Source organism: Pundamilia nyererei, unplaced genomic scaffold (assembly GCF_000239375.1).
Source record: "Pundamilia nyererei isolate P.nyererei 1_Seehausen unplaced genomic scaffold, PunNye1.0 scaffold00049, whole genome shotgun sequence".
In the NCBI taxonomy this organism is placed as follows: domain Eukaryota; kingdom Metazoa; phylum Chordata; class Actinopteri; order Cichliformes; family Cichlidae; genus Pundamilia; species Pundamilia nyererei.
In genome coordinates, this window is record NW_005187450.1 from 2,388,431 (window position 1) to 2,413,279 (window position 24,849).

Consider the following 24,849-nt stretch of genomic DNA (forward strand, 5'->3'; position numbering starts at 1 on the left):
CAATCAGTCTGTCTCCTGCTCAGTTTCTGGGGTATAGTTTACATTTTGAAAGTAATGTTGTTGTCTTGCAATACTTCTAATATATAAGCAGCAGTTTTCACAGCCACGCTGCAGATACCCCTCTGTGGCACTGCAAAGGAAAGAAAGAAGCAAGAAGAATTACAATTATGAAGGCAGAGCATAGATTTTGCATACAGATACAAAAAATTATGTATTACATAGTTAGTCACACAGCATGTAGGACATTTCCACATGTGGCAGTCAGCCTTGGGCTAAAGCTCATTCTTAGCCTAAAGGATAGGCAGGAAGGAGCCTATGATTGCATTCATAGCCCCCCGCTTAATGCTATACAGAATAATATGTCAAATCTTAACTGAGTTACTCTGAACACTCCTATCATAATAATATCCGAGTCGACTCAATGGATCTCAAAATGTGTTATGATAATGTTAGAGCACATTTGAAGGGATGAATATGTTCCTCTTTAACTTCAGCCTGAAACATTAGAGCAGGGCTTCAAAAAATGCCTTTGTCTGCCGGACGAATACCTCGCTGTGATAATGTGAAGAAAAAAAAGCCCTGTTTGCACAACTATTATTGTTTTCTCCACACAACTGCTCCTTTGTCAAACTAATGATTTCCTTCCCTTTGTCCACAAGTCCTGTGCAGGATTTGCATGCAGAAAGTTAGAAAGAGAAAAAGCTGCAGTGTTTCGATTTAGTCCTTTTTCACCGGATTACAGAAATTTGTTGCGAGTTTGTTCAGCAATGAACGCATTCCCAGAACCTCAGACAATATCTCCTGAAAACAGCTGTGTTGAGAGACTCTGATTTTCCATGTGCTTATGTGTCCTAGCGTGCTCCCCCACCCCCTCGCCTTTCTCTGCGAATGGTACAGTCCATTTAAAAAGGCGCTTGTCATCTCTCAATGCTCTGTGTCCTTTCAACAGTCAGCTGCGGGGAGCACATTTCACAGGGGCAGTGCTGGCGCTCTAATGCACACACAGACACACTCATGCTGTTACCGAACTCTCAGAGACACACACACAGGCATGCTTGCACACTGACACACTCTCACCACACACACACAGCCTCTGAAACGTACACTCCTTCCAGCAAACACACATTTCCCCTGAGCCGGACGCCTCTCTTTAAGGGAAAGGACTAACTGCTCTGAGGATTTAACTTGGCTTTCTCATAAAACAAAAAGGGAAAAGGAGCAATCAGAACAGGGGAAAAAAAGGAGGAATTTATTTGGGGACACCTTCCTTCCCAGGAAATGGTCAACTTGTCAGCATGACACCTTGTCTGGATTCCCCTCTCTTCCTCAGGCAAAAATCCTGAAAATGATGGATGACAACAAGCAGCTTGCCCAGCGCATCGATGGGGCCATTCAGTCAGCCAGCCAGGAGGTGACCAACCTGCGGTCAGAGCTGAGCGCCACCAGCCGCAGACTGGCCGAGCTGGGAGCGACGGACTCTTCTGCCAGCGTGCTTGAGACCCTGCAGCACAACCACAATGGTAAGAGAGCCACGCTGAGAGTGAAGTGACGGTGTCTTCTTGTTCTTTTTGCCGAGAAGCTGTGAACATGTGGAGAAGGATGAGTGTGCTCTCATTCAGCTGTGTGTGAGTGTAGTCTTGCAGTGTGCATCTTGAGTGTGCGGCTTATCATGGAGGACATCCAAGAGTGAAAAAAGCCTCCACTCATACCTCTGCTCATGGGAATAAGTGCATTTCAGAGTCAGCGAGAGAGCGGATGAATTGAACAAAAGAGGGGTTTATGTTGACTTGTGTCCACTTTCAGTTCTCCCTTAAAATCCCCTCTCATGTTGAATAATTAACCCCCTTAACCTTTAAGAGGAGAGGGGGGCGGGGGTAGTGCTGCACTTCAGTAAGGACAGAGTGGGTAAAGTTACAGCCTCTTTTTACTCTCAGGCACTCTGTGTGCTAGTTCAGTCGGCTCTCCCCTAACCGGGCAATGGATCTGCGTCTCTTGAGGAGGAAGGGAAAGGGGGCTGGTTTTAGGGTTGCCGTTGGTTACTGTTACTGAGAGCTGAATGGCTGCCCAGTGTATAGAGAAAGCTGCCTTCTGTTTGTGTGTGTGTGTGTGTTGCAGCTGCTTTATTTGCCCTTTTCCAAGTTTTATCTACTCAGTTTGACATATAGATAGGAAACAGATGGGAGTTTTTGTTTCTGTGCACATGCATAAGCATGGCTGACTGCATAAGCACGCGTGGCTAAATGTGTGCCCATGGGCTGCCATGTCCCTTTAACTTCTGGCACACGCACATTCTCACACTCTTGCTCTTTCCGTAGCAGTCAGCTGGTACAGTGAGCGGTCTGATAGGATGCGTGCCATCCGGGCTTTGGCAGCACTCTACTATGAAACCACATCTCTCGCAGACACTTGTGAAATCAAGCTCAGTAATAGACCTGCTGTACTGCACTCTTAGATTAAAACACTGTTGGTGAACTTTCCTTTAGCAAAGACAGTGAGTCATTTGGTCCTCAGTTGACCTCTGTGGTGCTTTTTAATAGGGGAAAATTTGAACACAGGCTGTCGTATACAGCTGGTCAGGAACTGTTTGGTCATGTGTCAGCTTTGTTTTCAGTGGACTGACACTGTAGCCTTTCTGTTTCTTTGTCAGTGTGTATGTGCCTTGCGTTATCCCTTTAACCCTGATGCATGCTCACATTCCTGCTGGTTTCCATAGCAGTGTGTGTACCAGCGTGAGAGACAACAAGCACTCCTCTGGGAGGGTTTGAGCACTGATGTCATTGTCCTTTGGTTGCTGCTTCTCAGCTCAGCTGAAATGATGACTGAGTGATGTGCACGAATCACGTTCATCTGTGTGAATATTCTTTAAACGTCCTAAAGACTGCAGAAAAACACTGTTGGTTTGCTCATTCTTACGACATTCCCAATGCTTCTGAAATGATACACCACGAGACGCTGAGCCCTATCTGTGGATCTTTTAGAAGATGTATTTTGTCAGACACAATTATCTGCAAATGCAGTGCTAAGTGGTTCTGAGTGCCCCCGATTTTCAACATCAAAAATGACATGCACACATGTCCTTTTGATACTGAAGATTATGGTTGCCAGTTCCTGCTTTTGTTTGCCCAGTGCATTTTCCCACTGTCATTGTGTTGCTGTCAATAAGTCTATTATTTTTTTTTTCACACCCACCTCTTGCTGTCTGTTCTCTCAACCCCCTTTTTCTCCTTGTAGCTGTTCTTTACAGGCTCAGGGTGTATAATAGAAACAGCTAGGGATAGGAGGATTAGGTAATTTATCACCAGTGGCTGTGTTGGGAAGGGAGGTGTGTGGTAAGGGTCGCCGGTTCATTGCACAGCCGGCAGAGTAAGAGTCCTGAGGGAAGCTGTGTTGGGGGTGCTATCTGGCACTTCAGATCCAGCAGCACTAACCTTGCTAGTAGGCTAGCTTACCTTAATTGCATTCCTGCTTCCTGGGGGGGCTTACATTTGCATGTTTCATTCTTCCTGGCAAGTGCAAAGTTATAAGGAATTGGATGTACTTGATCATCTTCTAGTAGTTTTCCTCAGAGAATTACAAGCTCACAACTGTTTAGAAAACACAGAAAAAGACCACAAGATTTGACCTCACTGTCTTCCTCAAATGATCTTCCCTAACATGTTATCTGTCCTCTGAGCTCACACTTATCCTCCTCGTGGTCCCCGACAGCACCACATTTAACTCCGGAGGATGTTAAGCATCCATGAAACTGACCCCAAAGCTTCTGCCTGTGTGTGGCATGAGTTGGCATCATTTTCTCTTTGTATATGGGAGAAAATGTCGCTATGGAAAGTTTGGGTGAGTGAAAAGCCCATTCATATTGTGCTCATATTGCCCTATTTCTGTACGTTGACCTTTGGATAGACGCATTTTTGAGATGTCTTTTATTTTACTTTTTTCATAGTGGTCAAGAGACTTTTTATTTTCCACATACACTTTTGTCAAGGTGCATACATGTGGAAAAAATCATTCCATCTTCTTACTCTAGTCTCTGTGCTACACATATAACCGCACACTGGATCCGTTGGGGTTACTTTGATTATATGTGGCACAATTAGCACAGGTAAAGTAATTACTCAAAGTGCTGGCACATTAAACTGGTTCTTATTCTTATTTACTTTCACTAGCAGAGTCTTTCATACATGGTGGGATATCACCAAGATCCCCAGAGTTTACTGACAGTTGCTGACACTAATAAAAGCGCATTGTGGATCAACATTGGATATTTATCGTCACTAATTATATCCCAACCATCGCTGGTTGGATGTTTTAGTTATGAATCATTCAAAGGTCAGTCATATTGTACTTAATGACTCATACAATCGGGGTAGTTGAGAGAGAGAGAGCCAAATATTCGTGAGCTTTTTTGCCAACACACAAAAGTCATGCTTTTCTATCTGAAACTCATCAAAAACCTTTACATCATGTCGCAATCATTTCAGTTAATCACAGATTTTATCCACTCGATAATTGAAAACACAAAAAAAATGTTTATCATTCAGGAAGGCTTATCCAGGATATCAAGAATGAGTAGAGGCTATTATATCATTTAGCATGGAGCATTTGCTGTCTCTGTACATCATGAACGCACAGACAAACTCTGCATGTTAAAAAGCTACTGAGAACTCTCGTGTTCTTTAAATCTGTTCATGAAAAAGCCTCCTTGGCCACTGACATTAAACAGGATTAATAATATCAAGAAGGTATTTGCTTAAAAAGCGGTTACTCCTTTGGAGATGGAAGAGAAGAGCGACCTTGATGTAACAAGACTACTCATTCCGTTAAAGCTATTAGCTAGTACTCGAATTGGAATGAAATAGGTGCCGGTGCTATATAACAGCAACTGCACAGGTATTGGTTTAACTTATGTTTAACCTTACAATAATTACACCTTAAAGCAAGCTGGGGGATATCTGCACTCTCAAGCTGATGTGTTCTTGGGATGCCGCCTGCATTCATCAGTACAACATTGTGTGCGATTGAGCTTTCCTGTACCAGCAATGTGGAAGGACCAGTTGGCAACTTCCAAATCTCACTGAGAGTAACAGAGAGTCCTATGTTTTACTTGCTGTGAAACAAAAATATATGCCCCATCTGTTCCTAACACTTCCCTGGTATCATCTTTCAGGCTTACTAAGGTAACGTGGCATTTCAGCAAAATTACTTTGGTCTGTGATTGCAATTTTTACACATGAGTGCAGATCTCTTTCTGCTCAGTGGGGCTCCCGCCATTCTGCGTGCAGCGTTACCAATCAGTTGTCAGTATTGGAGAGACACTGCTTCCACAGTAAATGCTTCATTACCATCAAGAAGAGCAGCTTGGACATTTGTATTCGTCTGGTGTACAGCGAGTACTTGTTCTTAAGCTAACACAAATGATGCCCTCATGTTTCCTGGTTTGCATATATATGTATATATACACACAGAACAGGCAGAAGATGTCTTCTGTTTTACAACTAGTTACTTTAACATATGTCCCAAGTGCTTAGTGTACTTATTTTAAATTAGTACCCTCAGAACTGGGTGTAATGATTCTAGTGATTTTCTTTTTAACGTTTTAGTAAAATTGAGAGATATATCAAAAATTAAGAATTGTAAGCAGAGCTGAAGGTTGCATTGAATGTTTGGTCACTGCCATTCCCGTCTCAAGCCCCACTGAAGAGAACTTTTCCACTGTTCTCTTATTTTGTTGTTAAGTTGAGATGCTGTCAAAATCTCTGCAGAGTCATTCAAGTGTAGAATGTCCTCACATAGATTACAGGTTTTTCCATGAATTTGATTTCCTGCTGTCTTTTGTCTTTGCAGGCAGTGTCTGGGAAAAGTTGACATTTTGCAACATGCCATTACCTTCGTACCCTTTCACACTCACTTTTATTGATTTGACGAAGAGCTATTGGTGTGAAGCTGCTGTCACTCAAATGAGCATTTGGTGTAGGGTCCCCGCTCCGTGACTGAAAAACAAAAAAACGAAATAAGCTATAGGAAAGCAATAGCATGGTAATACATGGGGATTAAAGTGGTGTTTGTCAGATTGGGCGTAGCTGTGCAGCGTGGGGAAATCACTTAGAAATAAGCGAGTGAAATAATAACGTGTGGATTCTTCTTTGAGTACAGACTGTGATCAGTGGACCTGTGGTGCTTCTCCCATTTTCACTGCTCTTTGTGGATTTAGCCAAATAAATTCAAGAGATGTTATGCAGGCTGATTTCCTACCATTCGATGTTATTAGGGTAGGGTCAAATGTAGAATTCAGTGAATTAATCCACTCAGCATCATCACCTTAAATTTAAATTGATGTCTGCTATCCTTGCTCTATCCGAGTAACACTACCCTAGATGTTTACAGTTGTGCACTGTGTGTCCAACACAGTTTACAACTGTAAACTCATGTAACCTCAGAATAACACAAAGTTAGTGTGCTTCATTTTATTTTGTAAGACATTTCACAAAAAATACTATATGTACAAGCACACAAAGAATAAACAAAAAAAACCACGCATTAACCTTGCTATCAGCTTTAATTACTCGTTAACTGAAGGTAATGTTAACGCCATTTCAGGTTATTCCGGCCCAATTTAACCCTCCAGTTTAATACACTCATAAAATACTGCAGTTGCCTCAGACTGTGAAAATGGCACCAAATCTCATTAGTGTTTTTTCTTTCTTTTGTCGATGGAGATGACTTTTGAATCCCTCTCTGTCTACGGCGATGAGAAACTTAATGACTTGTGTGAGGAAAAATGATAGCCCTCCTCAGGTTTCATGTTTATGGCACGTTTTATAGTCATTTATTTGACAAAGTTACCCAACAGATGGTTACTCATCAGAGCATTTCTCAAAAGTGCCACAAAAATTGGATCCGCCACAGTTGCCTTTGGCATTTAGCTCCTCTTGTGGCATCGAATGTGGCAACTTTCATAATGATTCCCATGTTTATAAGGAATCGCCATCAAATGACCCATGCTTATTCTATGATGATACTGAAACATGAATGTGTTTGAAGGTACTTTCGTAAATAGGATGTTAAAGATAGGTGATGATTGTCTGTAGCCATATGTTTAGAGGTCATTCATTAACATACGAGTGTAGTCATCAAGCCGTCGTTTTAGCAGAGAAGTTGTTAGGCCCAACACCTGGGACTGTGCCAGAAAGGGGGGTGGGTTTGAGGACTTGGCGTGGTCTAAAAAAAATCCCATTTTGAACATACACTAATGTTTGTTCTGGGCAAACCTTTGGTCCCAGTATACTTGTAGGCTACGTTATAATGTACCGTGCCCTGAACATTTTTACAGACCGAGCACAAGCCATATGGCATTCCCTAATGTCAGCAACCTTCCCCAGCAGGATAGTTTGCCCCAACACATTGGATAGAGTAGGGCATCAACCCAAAGAGCACAACATCCCAGATCCCAAACTGACTGAAGCTGAGACAAGCCTGATCTGCATAGACCCCGCCCCAGAAATCACAGGACCCATACGATCTGGCAGCGTAAGGGAGATCTATATAATATTAGCCAGGATGCTGTAATGATGTGTTTGGGTGTGATATGCTGTTAGTACGTCAAGTTTGAGCTCGCCGTCGAGTGGCTGTGTATCATCAGCACTTCTACATATAGATATACAGACTCACACACAGGTCTCTTTGACCTTGTCACAAATCATTGTGACAGAAGAAGTGTTTTCCAGACAGTTATGAGCTACCAACACACCTCGAGACACTAGCAGTGATTCGTTCTGACACTAAAAAACATACAAATTAAACCCACATCCCGAAATTAAACTATCCTCCGCTACTATTTACTCTTCGCTTGAACAGACAGTCCACTGCCCTTCGTTTCATTTTGGTAGGTCAGGTCTACAATATATATTTGATGTTTTAGGTTGGTCACGTTGTAGTATGCATTAATGAGTTGGAGCAGCTCTCTGGAATGTAAATTTATGTTGCCCTTTGTCCTCCAGCTTGCCTTTGCTGGAAAGTAATGCTAACAGTACTCTCGCACACAGCGGCAGATGGCTCGAGCAAGTGTCCTCAGAAATCGGTGACTTTGCACATATTCAGATGCCACGAAGTGCAAATTCTGAGCTCTGTCTTGCAGAACTGTGGAGGTAGAGGGTGAGAAAGAGCAAAAGTACAAAGAATTTGTAACTTTTCCCATATTTACGAGAGGATTTGGAATATTCTTTTGCTCTATGAGGTAGACAGGCCAGCGTAATAAATGGTGCACCACGTGAGTAGACTACTGTGAACAATGATTAAAACTCTCATTAATGTGATAAAAAGCTTCATTAGTGGGCGATCGTGGGTGGTGGACATCATTGTTTTTATACTGCAACTGTGGCCTTTCTTTTTAATGTGCGTCATGGGAGCTCAGATATTTCAGAACAAACTTGTTCCTCCTGATAATGTGGGTGAGAATCTTTGGTAACGGCGTCGTTTTCACTGATCCAGTGATCATAAAGGAAATAAAATGGGAAATTAGAGCAGCTGAATATAGGCTATAGTGAATTTACATTGGATGGGATGCTGATGTATAAACGTCTGCACAGTGCAGGCAGATACGTTTGCTCTGTAGCCCCAGAGAATGGCTACTAATAGGCTCAGATAGGAGATGAGGAAAGAGCCCCCCCAGTGGTATTCAAATGATGTGATATGACGGGAACTGGGGAAAGGGGAGGGATCTGGTCTGCTGAGGGGCTGCCTAACATTTTGTCAGCAATTACTCACAATGAGGTGTGGCGAGGTGATGGGTTGCAGCGGCAGCAATGATATATATATAATGACATTTTCACTGTTCATCTCACATTTCTTTGAAGCGGTAGTGGTACATGATTTGAGTTTCAGCTAATTTGGACCTACAATGCATGTAATCATAACAAAATGCTTGACCAATATGTGGAGATGATCCGCAACTTGATGTCAACCCTTACTCCTCGGCAGTCTTCAAGTGTTGAGATAGTATTAAGTTTCCAAACAAGACGTTAATTGATCTGTTGAGATTAATATCATTTATTATTCCCACGGCACATCCAAACAAACTTTGGCAACCATAAAGTGTTAATATATTGTACCACCTTATGATAGATAAATAATAATTTAGCAAGAGCTGGGCGTTTAATAATGACATGGTTATGTAAAACAGCGTTCATCTTCTTCAGGGTGTTCATTTTTCATCCGTGCAAGGGGATACATAAGTGTGTGCATCCGAAGCTGATAAGCTAAATTTGGTTGCAGGTATGACTGAATAGAATGACTGCAAATGCACTGCAGAGGCATTGCCTCGCCTCGGAGCATTTTCAGACATATGTACTGGTCTGGGTTCAGATTTTTCCTTGCACGTATCCCACTGCAACCGATTAAGAGCTGACAAATAGAGTAGGATCTCGGATCAGTGATTCTGTAAAGCCTCTGCTCATGTGTCAAACGGTTTCCAGCAGCACAGAAGGACTAGTCAAGGGAGCTGTTCCAAAGTGTTTGTGAGGCATTGCCTTGAAATTGCTATATTACTCTTGGAAAAGCGCACAGGATGTTATGTTCTTGGCCAAAGCCGTTGACGTTTAATGTTTACCGACAAGGATCGGTGGGAGTGCAGAGGTATTCTTTCACAGTTGACACTAAGGTAGTTATTTGAGTATTAAATACTCCCATCCACCTCCCACATTTTGTACTTAGCACACTGTTTGGAATGGAGCCCTTAAATCTTGCTGGTGGTTTTGAGTCTAGAGCAGCTTATTATTAAGACATACCACCTAACCCTTTAGCTGTCTAATAGTAATTTTAGGGAAATATTTTTTCTTTCTTTGTCTATGATCACATTAGATGCATTATGAGTGTTGCTGGTGACAGCCAGAAGTCGGTGGGTGCAGACACATTATCAGTCTTATATGCTATGCAAACCTTCATAAATTGCAAGCTGTCAGAGTTGCAGCTTTTAGGCATGAAATTACAAAATCGAATCTAACAAGGGAGTTCATTTCCTGTATTGTTGTCCTGTCTCATATCTCCCTAAATTTCTTTTTTACATTTTCTACTTGGAAATCGTAAAAGGGTTCCCCAGTTTTTTAGTTTTCTTTTTTGTGTGTGTGGATGCAATCAAAAGAGGCAAAAAAAAATCCTGTTAGCTTACCCGGGTTTTTTTGTTTGTTTTTTGCTTCTACATAGCAACAGCCAGCATAAACAGATAAAATGCTGTGTTTACGTTTGTTCTAGTCAGTTAATCAGGCCTGGCTTTTGTGAATCTGAGTGATCATCCAGCTTCCAATTGTCCATCTATCAGCACGCAGACTGTCCAGCCAGCTGGTGCCTGCTGGGTTGAAGAGGCAGACTGGGCAAGGCTAGATGTCACAGTGGTGGCAGGTGGGAGCCACCATCAGGTATCGTAATGCCCGCTGGCACAGGCGAGACTGTCTCGAAGTAGCATGACTTGGTAGAGAGAGAGGGGGAGAAAGAGGGAGGGGGAGGCATCTTGATCCATGCGTGTGCCAACCCTGACAAATTGGATAAAGCCTCCAGTGGACTGGCACAGTAGATGTAGAGGGCAGAGGGAGGGAGGGAGGGAAGAGGGTGTTGGTTAGCAGATGTGTGTGTCATCACAGGCCTGGCATCATGCTGAAGGGGAGGAAACATTATTTACACTAATGTACGTAAACAGACAGATACATGCAGACGCAGTGCAAAAGTTGACGTCTGTGTGCGTATGTGAGGACCTTCACTTTCATAGCAAGGCTAAAAATACTGCCTACGGTTCTGTTTTCACAGGTACACACACTGCCTGTCTAGGTGTACTTTTCATCCTCTACCTCATTAGTTTTTCACACGTCTTAACCAGATTTTTAAAATTTATTTTGCCTCTATTATTTATTTGAAAAGTCACTCAAATTTCAGTTCTTCTGGTGCATCTTCGTCTTCAGGCTTGTCTTTAAATTCTACGAATACTGCATGTTCAATTATAATATAGTTGTTGTTCTACGTTCATTTGTCTATAGTAGTTCATATACATTGGTTAAAGTATGTGCATAAGTTACAATAATGACTCTATTTTTTTTTTATAACAAATTTCAATCAGTTATATTCAACCGTAAATTAAAGTTCATTTTCATACCTTTTCAAGCACAAAATAGGTGGCAAACTGTCAAAGAAAGTGCAGGTGTGCATTGAGTATTCTGTGCCAGTATGTCATACCTTAAGTTGATAGCTGAAGTTGCTTATTTACATTAAACTAAGGCAATTAGAGATTTCTCACAGTTGGTTTAAACTCTAAAAAGATGAAAATAGCTAAAAATGTTCAGTCTGAGATGTAACCCCTTTTTGTCATCTTGCAATCCTTTTCAAGATTTTCTGTGAATGCAGATTAGCTCATTCAAATTTAATAATTGGCTGGACAGAAAATATAAAAGAAAAAAAAGGCTCTAACAAGCCATGTTAGGGGAACAGTGTTTTACTGGTTCCACTATCCTGTCGCTCACTGTGGTGCAGCTTTTGTTATGTAGTAAAGTAATGCAAAAAGTAATCTATTACACACAATACACAGAGCCCATTTCTTTAAAGTAATGCAGTAGGTTACTTAATTACTCCCAGGAGAAAGTATTTTGTTTGACTACTTGTTACATTTATTTTTTCGTTTCTCTATAAAATGACCTGAAACGTGTTGTCTCATCATCATTATAGTTAGCAAAAAGCAACAACGAAAAACTATGCAGCTACAAACACAGAAATCACAAATACAAAAACTCTACAAAAGTCAAACGTTACATCAGTCATCTCAGTGTCCAAGAAAAATGGATGAACATGATCAGTTGTTGACACGTGACTTAAGCAACTCTTAAGTCACTCTTAAACCATTCACTGAAATATGGGAAAAGCTCACCTGCAGGGGGTCCACCTGCAGGATACCAGTACTAACTGCTGTAGTAAATGTTGCCTCTTGCACTAAAAATAATCTAAGCAAGCTACGCTTAATCTGGACATAAAAATAACTACTGTATCCAAGCAGTGTCCATCACTTTTATTTGCTTCTTAAAACAAGTTATGATGTAATTGGTGTTTTTTATAGTGGGTTTATTTCTGTTCCTGTTTCCTATATGTGTGGCTTGTCTAATTTATTTTTGTTCTGCTTCATTAAAAAAAGAGTTTTGCCTGTGCCCTGTTGTAAATATCTATTCTTGAAATGATTTATTAAAGCTACAAAATTTGTAGTACAAAGTGCGAGTGGATAAACTGCCAGTACTTTCTTCCAGTTGGCAGTTGGCAGTTGACTCTGACCCGTGCTCTTGTGGAGAAGCTCCACTTGGTGCCACTAGTGTTGCTGGTGGTGGACCACCTTTTTACTCTTGAGCCAGACAAACTTCCAAAAACTCACAAAAACTTCTAAAAACTACTTAGCTGAGCATCAAGCCCTAGAAACGTTGTTAGGACAACAAAAAATAAAAACTCTTAAAAATTTCCTGCATGTTCTGGTTGTATCTTAGTAGCTGGATTTTATCTGAGACATGACAAATAGACAGGTACTGCCAGCTGCTGTGTCAGTCTAGAGGTAGTCATGATACTTCGTCTCTCTCGAGTGAAGAGGCTTTGTCTCGTAGCTCTCATCCAAACAAGGAGAGTTCACCCAGAGTTCAAAAGGAAGTTGAGAGGGAGAGCAAGATTTTTGCTTCCCCCCTGTGTCAGTCACTCCCCACCTTTTGAGTCTTAATCCTCTCAGAAGAGAAGTTGTTGGTTTGACAGCTGGTAGGTTGCAGATTCTTCCTATCAGCCACTTTTTTTGAAACACGTATGCTGTAAACAAGGATTTGTCATCTTAGGGAATATCAAGAGGAATCTTTGACTCAGTCAGCCTCAGGGAATGACGTTCTTACTTATTTATCCACTTATTTGCTTGTCAGAGATGCAGATTATAAGTAAAGCTCTCCAGTGCATCTGGGTAATTAAAACCCTTGTGGTGTAGTTTAGAACAAACTCTATCATTTAGAAGTGGTACAGGGCTGACCAAGCACCACTTATTTTGAGGGGGATTCGGAGAAGAAAAGGTCTAGGGGTGGATATCAGAGATTGACATATGATTTTGTTCCATATTATAAGTGGGGTAAAATACTGCATGGGTTTTGAGTATCACTGAAAAAGTTTCAGCATTTTTACATCTGAAAAAATGCTTGCCTATGAGTCAGGTGAGCAGAAGCACCGCTGTCGGGAGTTTGACAGACAGTTTTCCAATGCACTGTCAGAAAAAAACATGCTAGCTTTAATAGAAAGAGTTGCAAAGCCTAGAAGGATGTGATTCAGATGGGCTGGAAAAACTGGTACTTCCTATCCCAATAAAATATTTTCTAAAACTTCTTTTGGGACTTGAGTGTATTTAAGTCTGTGGGTCTTGCTTATGATAAGGCTAATATGGATCTGGTGGCTGGAAGCCCTTCTGCAAGGTTCATTGGTGCTTGCATGAATGCCTGCATGGATGAACACATGCACGCGCACAGACACACGTGCAGCATTTGTGGGTTCTACTCTGTGCAGTGAGTGATCTGTCTGTTGGGATATTCTGTGGTCGTTAGCTGATGTGCCTGGCTGTGTAGATGGAATTGATTTCTGGTTCAGACCATAAAGTACAATGCTACAGCTTTTCACTGTCAGAATCTACAAGGCTATTACCTTGAAAGGAAGTTGATGCTGCTGTTGAACAGATTCATGGATAATGCAGTTGTTATAGAAAAAAAAAGACAATTCCACAGTCACCTACTGGGCTATGGTGCTATCACTGTGTTAATTCAGTCTTTGCCACATTACATTTTTCTTTCTTACTTTTTTGCTGATGTTAAACATTAATATTGATACAAAAAGGTCTGTAAAGGTTTGGTCCAAAATATTTCTGTATTTGTTTGGTTTGTTTCTCCCCCCGTGTTCATAAATGTTAATAACAGTAAATATAAGTCAGTATAAAAGATTAGTTTGAATGCTTTGGAATGACTGAAGTATTAAAAAAGCAGTCATTACAAAGTTTCTTCATTGTCTTCTCCATGTCTTCATTTATCGGCTATCACAAAAGCCAGTAACATTGTATCAACAAATAGCTAATATTGGCCGATATATCAGTCGGTATATTGGTATTCCTTCTATATTGGCAGGCACTAATAAGCTTTGAATCAAAACTGGAACACATTTTTCTGCCAGTCAGGGTTTTTTTTGTAGTTTAAAAGAGACTGAGACACTTTGGCTACGTTCACGCTGCAGGGGAAAGCGCATCAAATCTGACTTTTTTGACCCTATGCTACCCATATACGATCATGGTATGACAGTGTGAACGGCACGAATCCGATATTTTCAAATCCGACCTGGGTTACTTTCGTATGTGGTACTGATTCCGATACATATCTGATGTTTTAGAAAGCGACTGCTGTTTGAATGCTTTTACGCCACTGACATAAAACAGATGCCAATTATCAGCGCCCGAGAAGCTCCCGAGAAGACATCACGAACCCTTCCTGGCCATCCAGTGTAGATGTCAGTAAAACTGTTGGGAAGACAGCGTTGGAGAAACGTAAACATTTTTGTACTGTATTATCTGCAGATTCTGACAGAAATCTGCAACTATCCTTTGAAGCATCAATCCTCCCTAAAACAGCAATAAGGATAATTATTAGGCCATATGTAAATAACAAAATAACTTAAAGCAAAATTGGTAAACGTAAAGTCCGAAACAAGTCAAACAATACTGTTTGGTCTGGATCTAAACAGAGCGGGTTGTGCGTGACGTCTTATTTTGCGCATGCGGGCCACTTTGAGGGTTCACACTAGAGCGCGTTTGATGTCACATTTTATTTGTAGTGTGAACAAGCAGACAAAAAAAATTGGATTTGATCAAAAAATCAGAATTGAGCATTAAGACCTGCAGTGTGAACATAGCCTTCATTTCTGCCTTTTTATGTTTTAGAAATAACTACAACCAGACATAATAACTTACTTATCATTATCAATAAGCACTGGCGTCAGACTATTTTTGCCTATAGTTAAATGTTGTGTCATGCACTGACGGTATCACATATTGCAACAGATTTGAAACTATCAACTCATGGAGGTCAGTGTAGCACAAATGTGCAGCTTTTAGTGCATGGAGATACTTGAATTTTTACCCTGAAAATGATGTGTTTATTTTAGCTTGTGAGTTGTGAATTGCTGTAAAGAAGTCCTTGGCTGCTAACTGCCAGTGTACTTATAATTACTGTACTATAAAAACCCAATGTCATAATAAAGACTTGACTCTACTCTACCAGACAGTGTCATATTAAAGATATGTGCTTGTAGCTGTGTTTGGATATCTGTCAGTACATCTTGTTATTGTAAGAATATCCTAGAGATTGATGCTTGCATTCATTTGTATCCAAAGCAATAAGCTGCTTATATTAGATTTTAAATCCTTCAAATCACCAAACAGGATCCTGGCTTTCATTCCAGAGTCCATAATCGGACCCTTCATGCAAAGTTTATTTGGATTCTCTGATGGATTGCCAAGAACTCGTAACCTTTTAAAGTCTGATAATTCTGCAGCTTGTAATGTGATCAGTGTTTTCTCTTTGCATAGCTTACTTGAGAGGATAAATAAACAGCTTTTATTGGTGGATAAAATGGCTTGTGAGGAAGAATAAAGTCTCACCTTATAGAAGATTGATCTTTGTCGATGGTGATGTGCCAGGCTGTGCAATGACTGTCTCCGTCCACAACATTGACGTACAGCAGGCTTAGTGCTTAGATATTGCTCTGCTGCTTGGGGGTGTCAGAGCTGTGCTTCCAGGCTTATGCACTACACAGTCCAAGCCTAAGTGTATCAGTGCTTCATTGTTTGTAGGCCTCTTAGAGTTCTTGCTTGTTAGTGTATTTTACGGTAGCCTTTATGAACCACAATTTCACATTTTTAGTTTATTCACAGAGAAAAATTAAACAACCAATATCCCCAAATACTATTGTCCTATTGTCATTGTAATATTGAACAATGTTATCGTACATTGCACGTTTTTCTCTTATCGCACAGGCCTGATTAAAGTCATGTCAAGGTGTTGGACACATGTTGCTGTAGATTTGTTTTGTTGCACTTCACTTATTTGCTGATGTGCCATATGGTGTATTACACAGAGCCATCTGCTCAGTTGTCCTCATAAACTGTTTGGAAAAGGGCTGGTGCTTTCACAAAACACTTGCAGGTGATTGGATGAGCCATCGATAACAGCCCATTTCTGTCTGACTTTATGCAGTCAGATCAATGAACCATAGAACAATCCTACAAGCTTCCAAGCAGTCAGTGTAGTTAGTCAAGTATTGTTAACATGCAGTCTTGCTATTTCTTTTTGAAGATAAGCCACTCACAGGTAATCACTTTTTTTTGTAAAAGTTAAAGACTGGAAAAAATTTTTTTATCTCTACATCATAATTCTGGGAATCTTGCATGAATCCAGCTGTTTTGCAAGGACGTGTCTTTTAAGACTGCATATCAATTCTTAGTGTCTGTCTTATGAACGAAAATATGTCCCAGTGTTGATTTGGTCTTGCTTACTTTTGCTTACACTTACCTATTCAGGTGCTTCCAGCCTGGCCTTCACTGACCAGTTCAGAGATACTGAAAGATAAATATGCACTTTTAATAACAAAGGGCCCATCATTATCAAAGAGAAAACTGACTTGTGATTATGCAGTGGAAACACTTCCATTTTCCTTGTAGTCCTTAACCATTGTTATTCATGCTCTTCCTCTCGTACCATGTTGTGTGAAGTATTTGGTACAGCTTCAGTTTGATGCTGCTTCTGATTTTCTTTCCATTCCACTGTTTAACGATTTATATTCTGAAATACAGAAATATTAATGCAAACATATAATTCAAGCCATAAGTATTTGGACTACAGTCTGTGTGACATGTTGGTCCATGTTAAAAGATACTGAACCCCGGATTGCCTCAGAGGCTTCAATCGGTGTACGTGATTATTAAAGCCTTATACGATTCTCTGTGGGAATGAGTAAAATGTGGCACTCAGTCGTGTAAGGGTGCTTTGAGTGATCAATAGGACCAGAAAAGCTCCCTATAAATAACAGTCTCTTAACATTAGTGGCACCTTGTTGCTGGCTCCCTAAAGTCTGCGAGGCTGTAGGGGGCTTTGCTTTGCTGCCACAGATCAGAGCATTGCTTGAGGATTAAGTGTTTGCCTCCAGTCTAGCAGTACAGCTATCATAGCCACACGATTACGCTATCAAAGCTCATGCACATGCCTCAGCACAAGTCTGCGCAGCACCCAGATGTTATCAGCTTCACAAAATGCAGAGCTCTCAATCATGTAGAGGAGCCCATTTGTGCCTTCTATAGGTGTGCGTGAATGTTGCACCTTTGTGGATCCTCCCTGATTGTGTCAGGGTACATGCTGCTTAGGGCACCGAGAGATGTATTGTGAGTTTTCTCTGCTCATTAGGATTCCGCAGTGCCCACTGACTGAGGCTGAAATGAGAAGAAGTGATGAGAGGGAGAGGCAGTGAAGGGCTAGAAATAGATCAAAACTAAACTGGAGTAGAGAGTACTGGTGGGCACGAGGAGGGAAGGAATGTTGGCCCCTGTAAGTCAGTTGGCCCCGGACATGCTAAATGGAGCTGTCTGACTGGATTTCAGATAGAGAGGCACCCAGCAGAAAGACGGCAACGGTAAACGAGCTAGCTAGCTAGCTAGCTAATAATGGGGTGCATTTAGGAATGCTGATAAGACTAAGAAGGGGTTGTGATTGGAAAGGATGAAGATTATAAGAACCCTCAAGCTTTCCTCTGCTCTCTATTTTCTTTCACTTCATCTCTTTCCTCCCTGTTATCTCCCTTCAGTTTTGCTATTCTGATTAGTAGCTAGATAAGAGGCTCATGACTCTTATATTTTCTGCTCCATTAGTCTAACTCGCTTCGTGCAAAAGGTCTGCGGCAGTGGCCAAGTGCCTTTCTGTCATCTCTCTCTTTCTTTCTTTTTTCTATTATAAAGCCTTTCATTCTAGATCTTTATTCAGTGATTCACATTTTTAAATATTGCAGCCTACAGTTTGTAAAGAAATAAGAAATAAGTGTGAGTGAGGTCATCAGCAGATGACTTCCCAAAGCATGCTCTCTTATGTTGCAATTATGTATTTAAAAAAATGGTTTAAACTGATGTGAGAAGGGCGCATACAATATCCAAATAAGATAATTACAACTTTTTAAAAAATGTGACCTCGAGTTCAGCGAGTCCAGTGCCCCACTCGATCCCTCTGCTGTCCCTTTCTCTCCTTACAGGCCATTAGCACTGCACCGGCTGTTCTGAAGCTGCGCGGATGGATGACATTTAAGAAACGTCGCCTTTAGTCATTCCTCTTCTTCGTTCTCCTTGTCCGTTAACCTTTCTGTCTCCCTACCTTCATCCCTCTACATTTTCATTTCTCACTTCTCCTCCTCATTTGCTGTTCCTCCTCCCTCCCATCCTTCTGTAAATTGCAGTTTCACTCGGGCAGTGCTTTTCTTTGTTTCCCATCTTTTATTTCCCATCTCTGTTCTTCTTCTGTCTCTGTTTGTCTTTCACTCGCTTGTGCATTTCTGTGACTCCATAAGTGGAAAAGGAAGCAAACAGAGCGAAGCAGTGAGGTAGAACCCTCTACCTCATCTGGTAATGAGCCTGGAAAGTTCCCAGTCAAAAGTACACCGTCTCCATGGAGACTGAGGTAAAGTTGCTGGCACTGCCTTCGCCCAGTGTCTTTGAAGAGCCTGGCTAGAGTAAACAATACCAAGGTCAACAATCCCAGGGGTCTGTTTGACCATCTGCAACCACAAAGACTCAGCAGTCTTTGAGGATGTTGTGGGTGCTTGTTGTTTTGCCGGCTTTTTCGTCCAGGTCCTTTTCATTAAGCTCGCCGGACCACCCTCATATCACTTCCCACCCATCTCACTTTGTTTTACTTTAGCTTTAAGCCTCTAACTTGTCATTTTAGTGTTTTATTTCTTGCTTTGTCCCAGGGTGAACTTACATAACCTCTTTTTATTTCCAGGCCACAGATGAACAGCTCCATATAGCCATAGCTCACCATATTTAATGCAAAATTGCTTGTGTGTTCCTTAAGGGGATGCAGATTTAAAATTCGTGTTTGGTTATATTATTTAAGACTTTGTTGTTGTTTTTTTAGCGCTGTGCCCTCTTTGTGATGCCTGTTCTCTGCCACTTCACCCCTTCTCACCTCCCCCAGGGGCCACCGCCATTTATTGTTCGATTTAATTATTAATGTTCTTAATTCTAGACGAGGGAACAAAGCTGCTATGACATTATTTGTGCCTTTGAGCACTGAGTCCTTGGATCTCTTGTGCAGTTGCTGCTTCAGAGTCACAAGTCATTACTAGTTGCCTAATTACATATTGAGGCACCTTCCCACACACACAAAGCATAGGCGGGTGGTTTTGTCACATTTCGTTGTCAAGTCTGTCTTTCTTGCACTGTGAGATTACTGTAAACTGTAGGTCACATTTGGTACTGGTGTGTGTGTGAAGCTGTGTCTTGGAAATATCACAAAATGGAGGTCTTAGTTGCAAGCAGCGAATTTCCTCTACGACTAAAGAAAAATAAGTAAACCAACGTTAAGCCTACCCAGTATTATTGTATAAGACAGTGTCTTTGAAATGAAAAGAAACCTTGACTGTAAAGACATAAATATCTAAATTAATCCACATTAATGTCACAATTTTGAATCTGATACAATGTACAAAACTTTAGAGGGCCCAGTTTAAAAGCATTTACAAACTAAACCAGAGCATAAGGTAAAGAGCGAGGGGAGTTGAGCAAAGTAGTCAACATTTGTGTCATAATATCTTCTCTATGCTAACTGAGTGAAGGAACGTTTGTTGTACAAACCTCTGCTTTCCTTTCACCAGTTAAGCATATGGGTCGAACTATGATTTTATTTTAAATGTATCCATTTATATTTAAATGTGTCCACCCATGCATCCATCCATCTGTTCATTTTATTAACTGCTTATGAAACTCACTGGAGCTTATCCCAGCTGTCAAAGGGTGAGACGCTGGGTACACAGGTCAACAGTGTGTCACAGGACTAACAGAGAGTGACGGCAGCACTCATTTTGAATTTCAAGATATTTACCTACAAAACCATTAAAAATAAATATTGTGGTAGATATAATGGAAGCACCTTCTGTTTACACTAGGTCTTTGGCAATTAAACGATACAACAAATGAAGAAATAAAACGAGTATTAGTAGTAGCATTTTAGATCAGCAGGATATTTTAATACTGCTACATCATTATTCTTTTACCCCTATCAAAACTAACTGATTTTAAAGCTCACTGCTAGTCTGTGAGACCTAAAAGTATTTTTATGATTAACCTTTTGGCAGCTCACTATGACCTTTGACTGCTTCAGCTGCTGATGAGTTCAAAGTGTGTTAATGATGAAGCCTAATTTGAGAGCGAGAGAGTCAGTGTCTCTGCGTGAGAGTTTGAAGACCCTGAACATTTCAGAAAACACTTTTGGAAGGATTCCACAGAGACATATGGCACTACAGCAAACTGCCCTGTGATGGGAGAGAGCCCTAAATTTTGTCAAGTGGCCTCAGCTGTGTCATTAGTCCCTGCGTTTCGGGAGATTGAATAACAAATCACTGGATGATGGTAGGGACAAATGTTTGCTAAACATAAGAAGATCACTAAGGAATTTCTGGCTGGACAAAAAACAACAGCAAGTGTTGACTGAAACACTCAAAGAAATTTGGATAGACTTGAACTAGGGCTACTGTTTTATGGAATAATTAACCAACGCTAGGACTCTTGGGCACTTTGGGTCAGCTGTTTCTCTTTTGCAAGAAAGGCGGAGCTCATTAACAAAAGATCACAGTACCAATAGTCTTGGATAGGCTGCTGAGAGCTGCTGCAGGATCTGACAAACTTGACCTTGCACCTGCCATCATAGAGTTTTAGAAATATCCAACTGGTTTGAGGAGGACCTTAATCTTTCTGTGGTGAACCTAAACGTCTGTGTTAATTAGATTCTCCAGCAACACTGATCATAAGCACACTTTTAAATCAAGTGAAGCTTGATAAGAAATATGGACAATACCAGAATAACCAGGAAAAAACTCAATATTCAAGACCATTTTCCCTACCACCGAGCTAACTTATTATAAAGTGTTGTTTTCTTTCTTTCTTTCTTTCTTTCTTTTTTTTTTTTAGAAAGATTAGAATAATACAAACAAAAACATCAATGACAATATATATGTTTTTACATCATTGAAGCCATGCAAAACAAATTAGTTACATAACTGTAAATTAAATGTGAGAGATTTAAGTTTACAATTTTCTACAAACTTTACAAAATTAAAAACAAAAAAAGACAACAGTATTCTTTAGGTGTTTTTGAGTTAGTGTTGTACTTCTGGTGACTTAGCGCTATGTTTGGTTGCTAGACGGCAATGTGAACTTAACACTTACATGACGCTTTTTAGACACAAGAAATAGTATGATACTTTTAACACTGTCGATTAATGTTACAGGTGGGCAGGACTCATGATGTTTGCTAACAAATTATAAAACATTGCAAAACAAATTATTTTTGTTGCTGTTAGCCATAGCTGCTAGCTTAACAGATTGCTAATGTGGCTGCTGGGTAGTTGCTAATAGATAAACGGCGAAAGTTAATGTGTGAGCAGACTAGGTAACACATACCATAACTGTTTTGTACTTCTATAAAATGTTTTTGAAACTGGAGCTTTACTGACCTCTCTAATTTTCTCAGAGTGTTATTCAGCGTCGTGAACAATAGAACTAGCGAGTGCAGGGGTCTATGTGTATGGTTGTGTGTTAGCTGGAGAAGGAAAAAACAGCACTGTTAGTAGTGATAATGTTGCAATTGAGTATCTAATCCAGGGATATCCTGGTATTTGGTGCCCAGATTTAAAATGCCATTAAAAGTATTAGTAATGAACACAGAAAAAGCAGCACCAGCACAAATGTTATCAAACCTCAGTAAAAAAAAAGAAGCACGAGAAGAATAGGCAAAGATCCAAGTGTCAGAAGCTTGTTAACACTTACTGAAAGAGCTCCAGCATGGGCAAGAGGATATTGTTGATATACCTTTTAAGATGAGGAGGTTTGGATATTTTTTAGTTGTACTGTATACGCTGGAAGCATACAGTTGAATACATTTTAAAGAAAACTACCTACTGTGCAAGTCTGCAGTAAACTTTTAAACCACAGTTAGCTCACTTATAATAGATGGGGCTTTATGTTTTGAAGCCTATAGATAACATTAGTATGATTACTGGGCTGCCGATCAAACAGTAAATATCAGCTGTGGAGAAATATTCATCTATAAGCCTATACTCCATGAATTTGACTTCATCTTAATTCATCCCAGTGAAATCCATAAAAAAAACTCTTTACAGGAAAAGAAAGTTTTTATACATTTAAGACTTTGTTACATTGCATTTTTACAGGTGCTAAGAAATAGACTTTATAATATAATTTCTTTCCTACGGTATCATGCTTTGCCAACTAGATGTAAGAGTAGTCTGTTTAGATCAGACAGAATGGTAAGATTAATGCTTGTTTTTCCTTCTCCTAACCTTTATGCTACGGCCAATTTTAGACCCATATTACAGACTGAATAACATACAGTTATGTATTTTTCACAAGCTGTGTAACCACAGCATTTAGCAGAATCTTTGCAGTTACCTGACATTTTGCCCTCCGATGCCATGTTTATGTATAAATTGTACAGCCAGCCTGTCAGAATGTCCGATGCTATCCCAGATGCCACAGAGCATGTATCTAGACCTTAATTGGGGCTGAGGGTGAACCCACTGCAGATGGTATTTGCACTGTGTGATGAAGAGGATTTTCTGGGTTTACTGCAATCTGCAGTGCAGCTAATGGTGGAGAGGAGAGATGAGGAGAAAGGAAATTGGAAAAGAGAAATAGGGGAGATGGAAGGCGGAGAGAGCTGACAAAGAAAGTTACAAACATTCAGCGAGAAGACTGAAGCCAGGGATGTACAGAGAATTGGAAGGACTGTGAAAGACAGAAATATATTACATAAATCATAAACACAGAAAGAGCATATAATCCCCTTTTTTCTTTTTCCTAGTGATTGGTCATTATTTTCTAGCACTTCTGTTCTACCTGTATGACATAAAGATACCCTTTTTTCACTCTATCTGATGAATTTAAACTAATTTAAGCTTAATCTAAGATGAAGCAGACCACACACTTCCTATGCATCCTATTTACATGCTGGACACTGGCACTCAAATCAAGTCGAAGGCTTAACCCACTCTTCATCACCCCCACACACACCCCCTTTAAATGTCTGCTCATCCTGTAATTGCCACTGATAGGATCTCCTAGAAACTCATTCAACTTCCTAATATGCAAAGTTAACTTGATGAACTGTGAGCAATAATGCATCTGCGCCCCCCATCAGTCACCATTAAAACTGAGAGCTGGCCATTGCATCTCAATATAGCATTATTAGCAGCCGAGTTTCTCAGGCAGATAGATTGCTCTGCATGCTAAACGCGACACAAAGCCTCAGTGTCATCCTGAGAATAAACAGCCACTCCACTGTAAACTCTTTGAATGATCATCAACTGTGATTAATGTGTGGGTTTACTCAGACTGATGAGTGGATCTTAGCTTAAGAAAGGGCAGCTGTAGGCGCTGTAACTTTTGCTGCAGTCTGTTGCCATAAGCTGAGTGCCGTCTTCTAAGATTCACATTGTATTCTGTGATATTTAAAACCGGCAGGATCCTTCAGTGGCACATCATTTTGCTCTGAGGCTCACTGTGCTTGTAATTTCCACATGCAAAACAAGACTCTCAGGATACAACATGAAATTCACGGTTTATTTTTAACACAGTTGTGCTGTTTTTTGGGGGGTTTTTCCCAAAGAGACTTTCAGAATGGCCTTTTTTTCTGATGAACCAAAACAATAATGTTCCCCTTGACTCATACATGCAGCCCACACAGCAGCCCACAAATCTCAGTTCACTGCGCAGGATGATGCTCGTTCTCTTCTCCCTTTCATGCAGACAGTTGATGAATGCTTCTGTATTTGACAGCCTCTGCCCAGTCTTCTTTTCACCATTTCCAGAGGCACCACGCTTATGTGTTATTTCCATTGTAATACTCGGGAGCTGAAGCTGTGATGTCAAAATGTAGCACAAACCAAGAAAATTGTGGTATACAGTGTATTGTACAATTTGAAGGAGATCGACTGTGAATGCTCTGCAGGGAAAAGCTATTAAATGCAGCAGTGGTCCAGAGTAAGCTGGAGAGACATGTTGAGGCAAAACACCAGTGTGTGGTGTGCTGGTGGGGGGAGATCACACCGAAGGAGGCACTGTCACATTAAAAAAAAAAGAGTAGTTGACCCACTGGTTTATCCAAAGTTTCTGTGCAGGTATGGCATTTTCATTGTGCGCATTTCATGGAAATGAATAAGTCTATGTATGTTAAAAAATAATCCGAATCAGATCTTGTGTGGTTTCAGAGGGAGCTGTGTGAAACCTGAAGTGTGAGGCAGCCCTGTTTCATATCTGCCTTCTAAAAGTTATAAAAATGAAGAAATCTGGTGGTGTGGAGTAAGATAGAAGTGAACTTACAGACCTTTATTGTCTGCTCCTCATCGCTGCTTGAGGCTAGAAGCTCGAGGCTACAAAAGCGGCACCCTGCATAACTGAATGTCTCCATCTCTTACCGTCAGCTGTCTAGTTGAATTGAGGGTCATGCAAGTGTCAGGTTTTGATCCAGAAGAAAAATGCATAGAAAAATAAAGACGGTT

At 40.6% G+C, this 24,849-nt stretch overlaps 1 protein-coding gene across 5 annotated transcripts in view; it reads left to right on the plus strand.

Moving 5' to 3' along the window:
* Window positions 1-24,849, plus strand: part of kazna (kazrin, periplakin interacting protein a) — a 181,347-nt gene that overhangs the window by 56,972 nt on the left and 99,526 nt on the right. For all 5 annotated transcript variants that reach the window (XM_005732983.2, XM_013910815.1, XM_005732985.2 and 2 more), the window contains exon 3: window positions 1,331-1,520. In XM_005732983.2, the coding sequence (XP_005733040.2) occupies window positions 1,331-1,520 (190 nt within the window). The remainder of the gene's footprint in view (window positions 1-1,330; window positions 1,521-24,849) is intronic.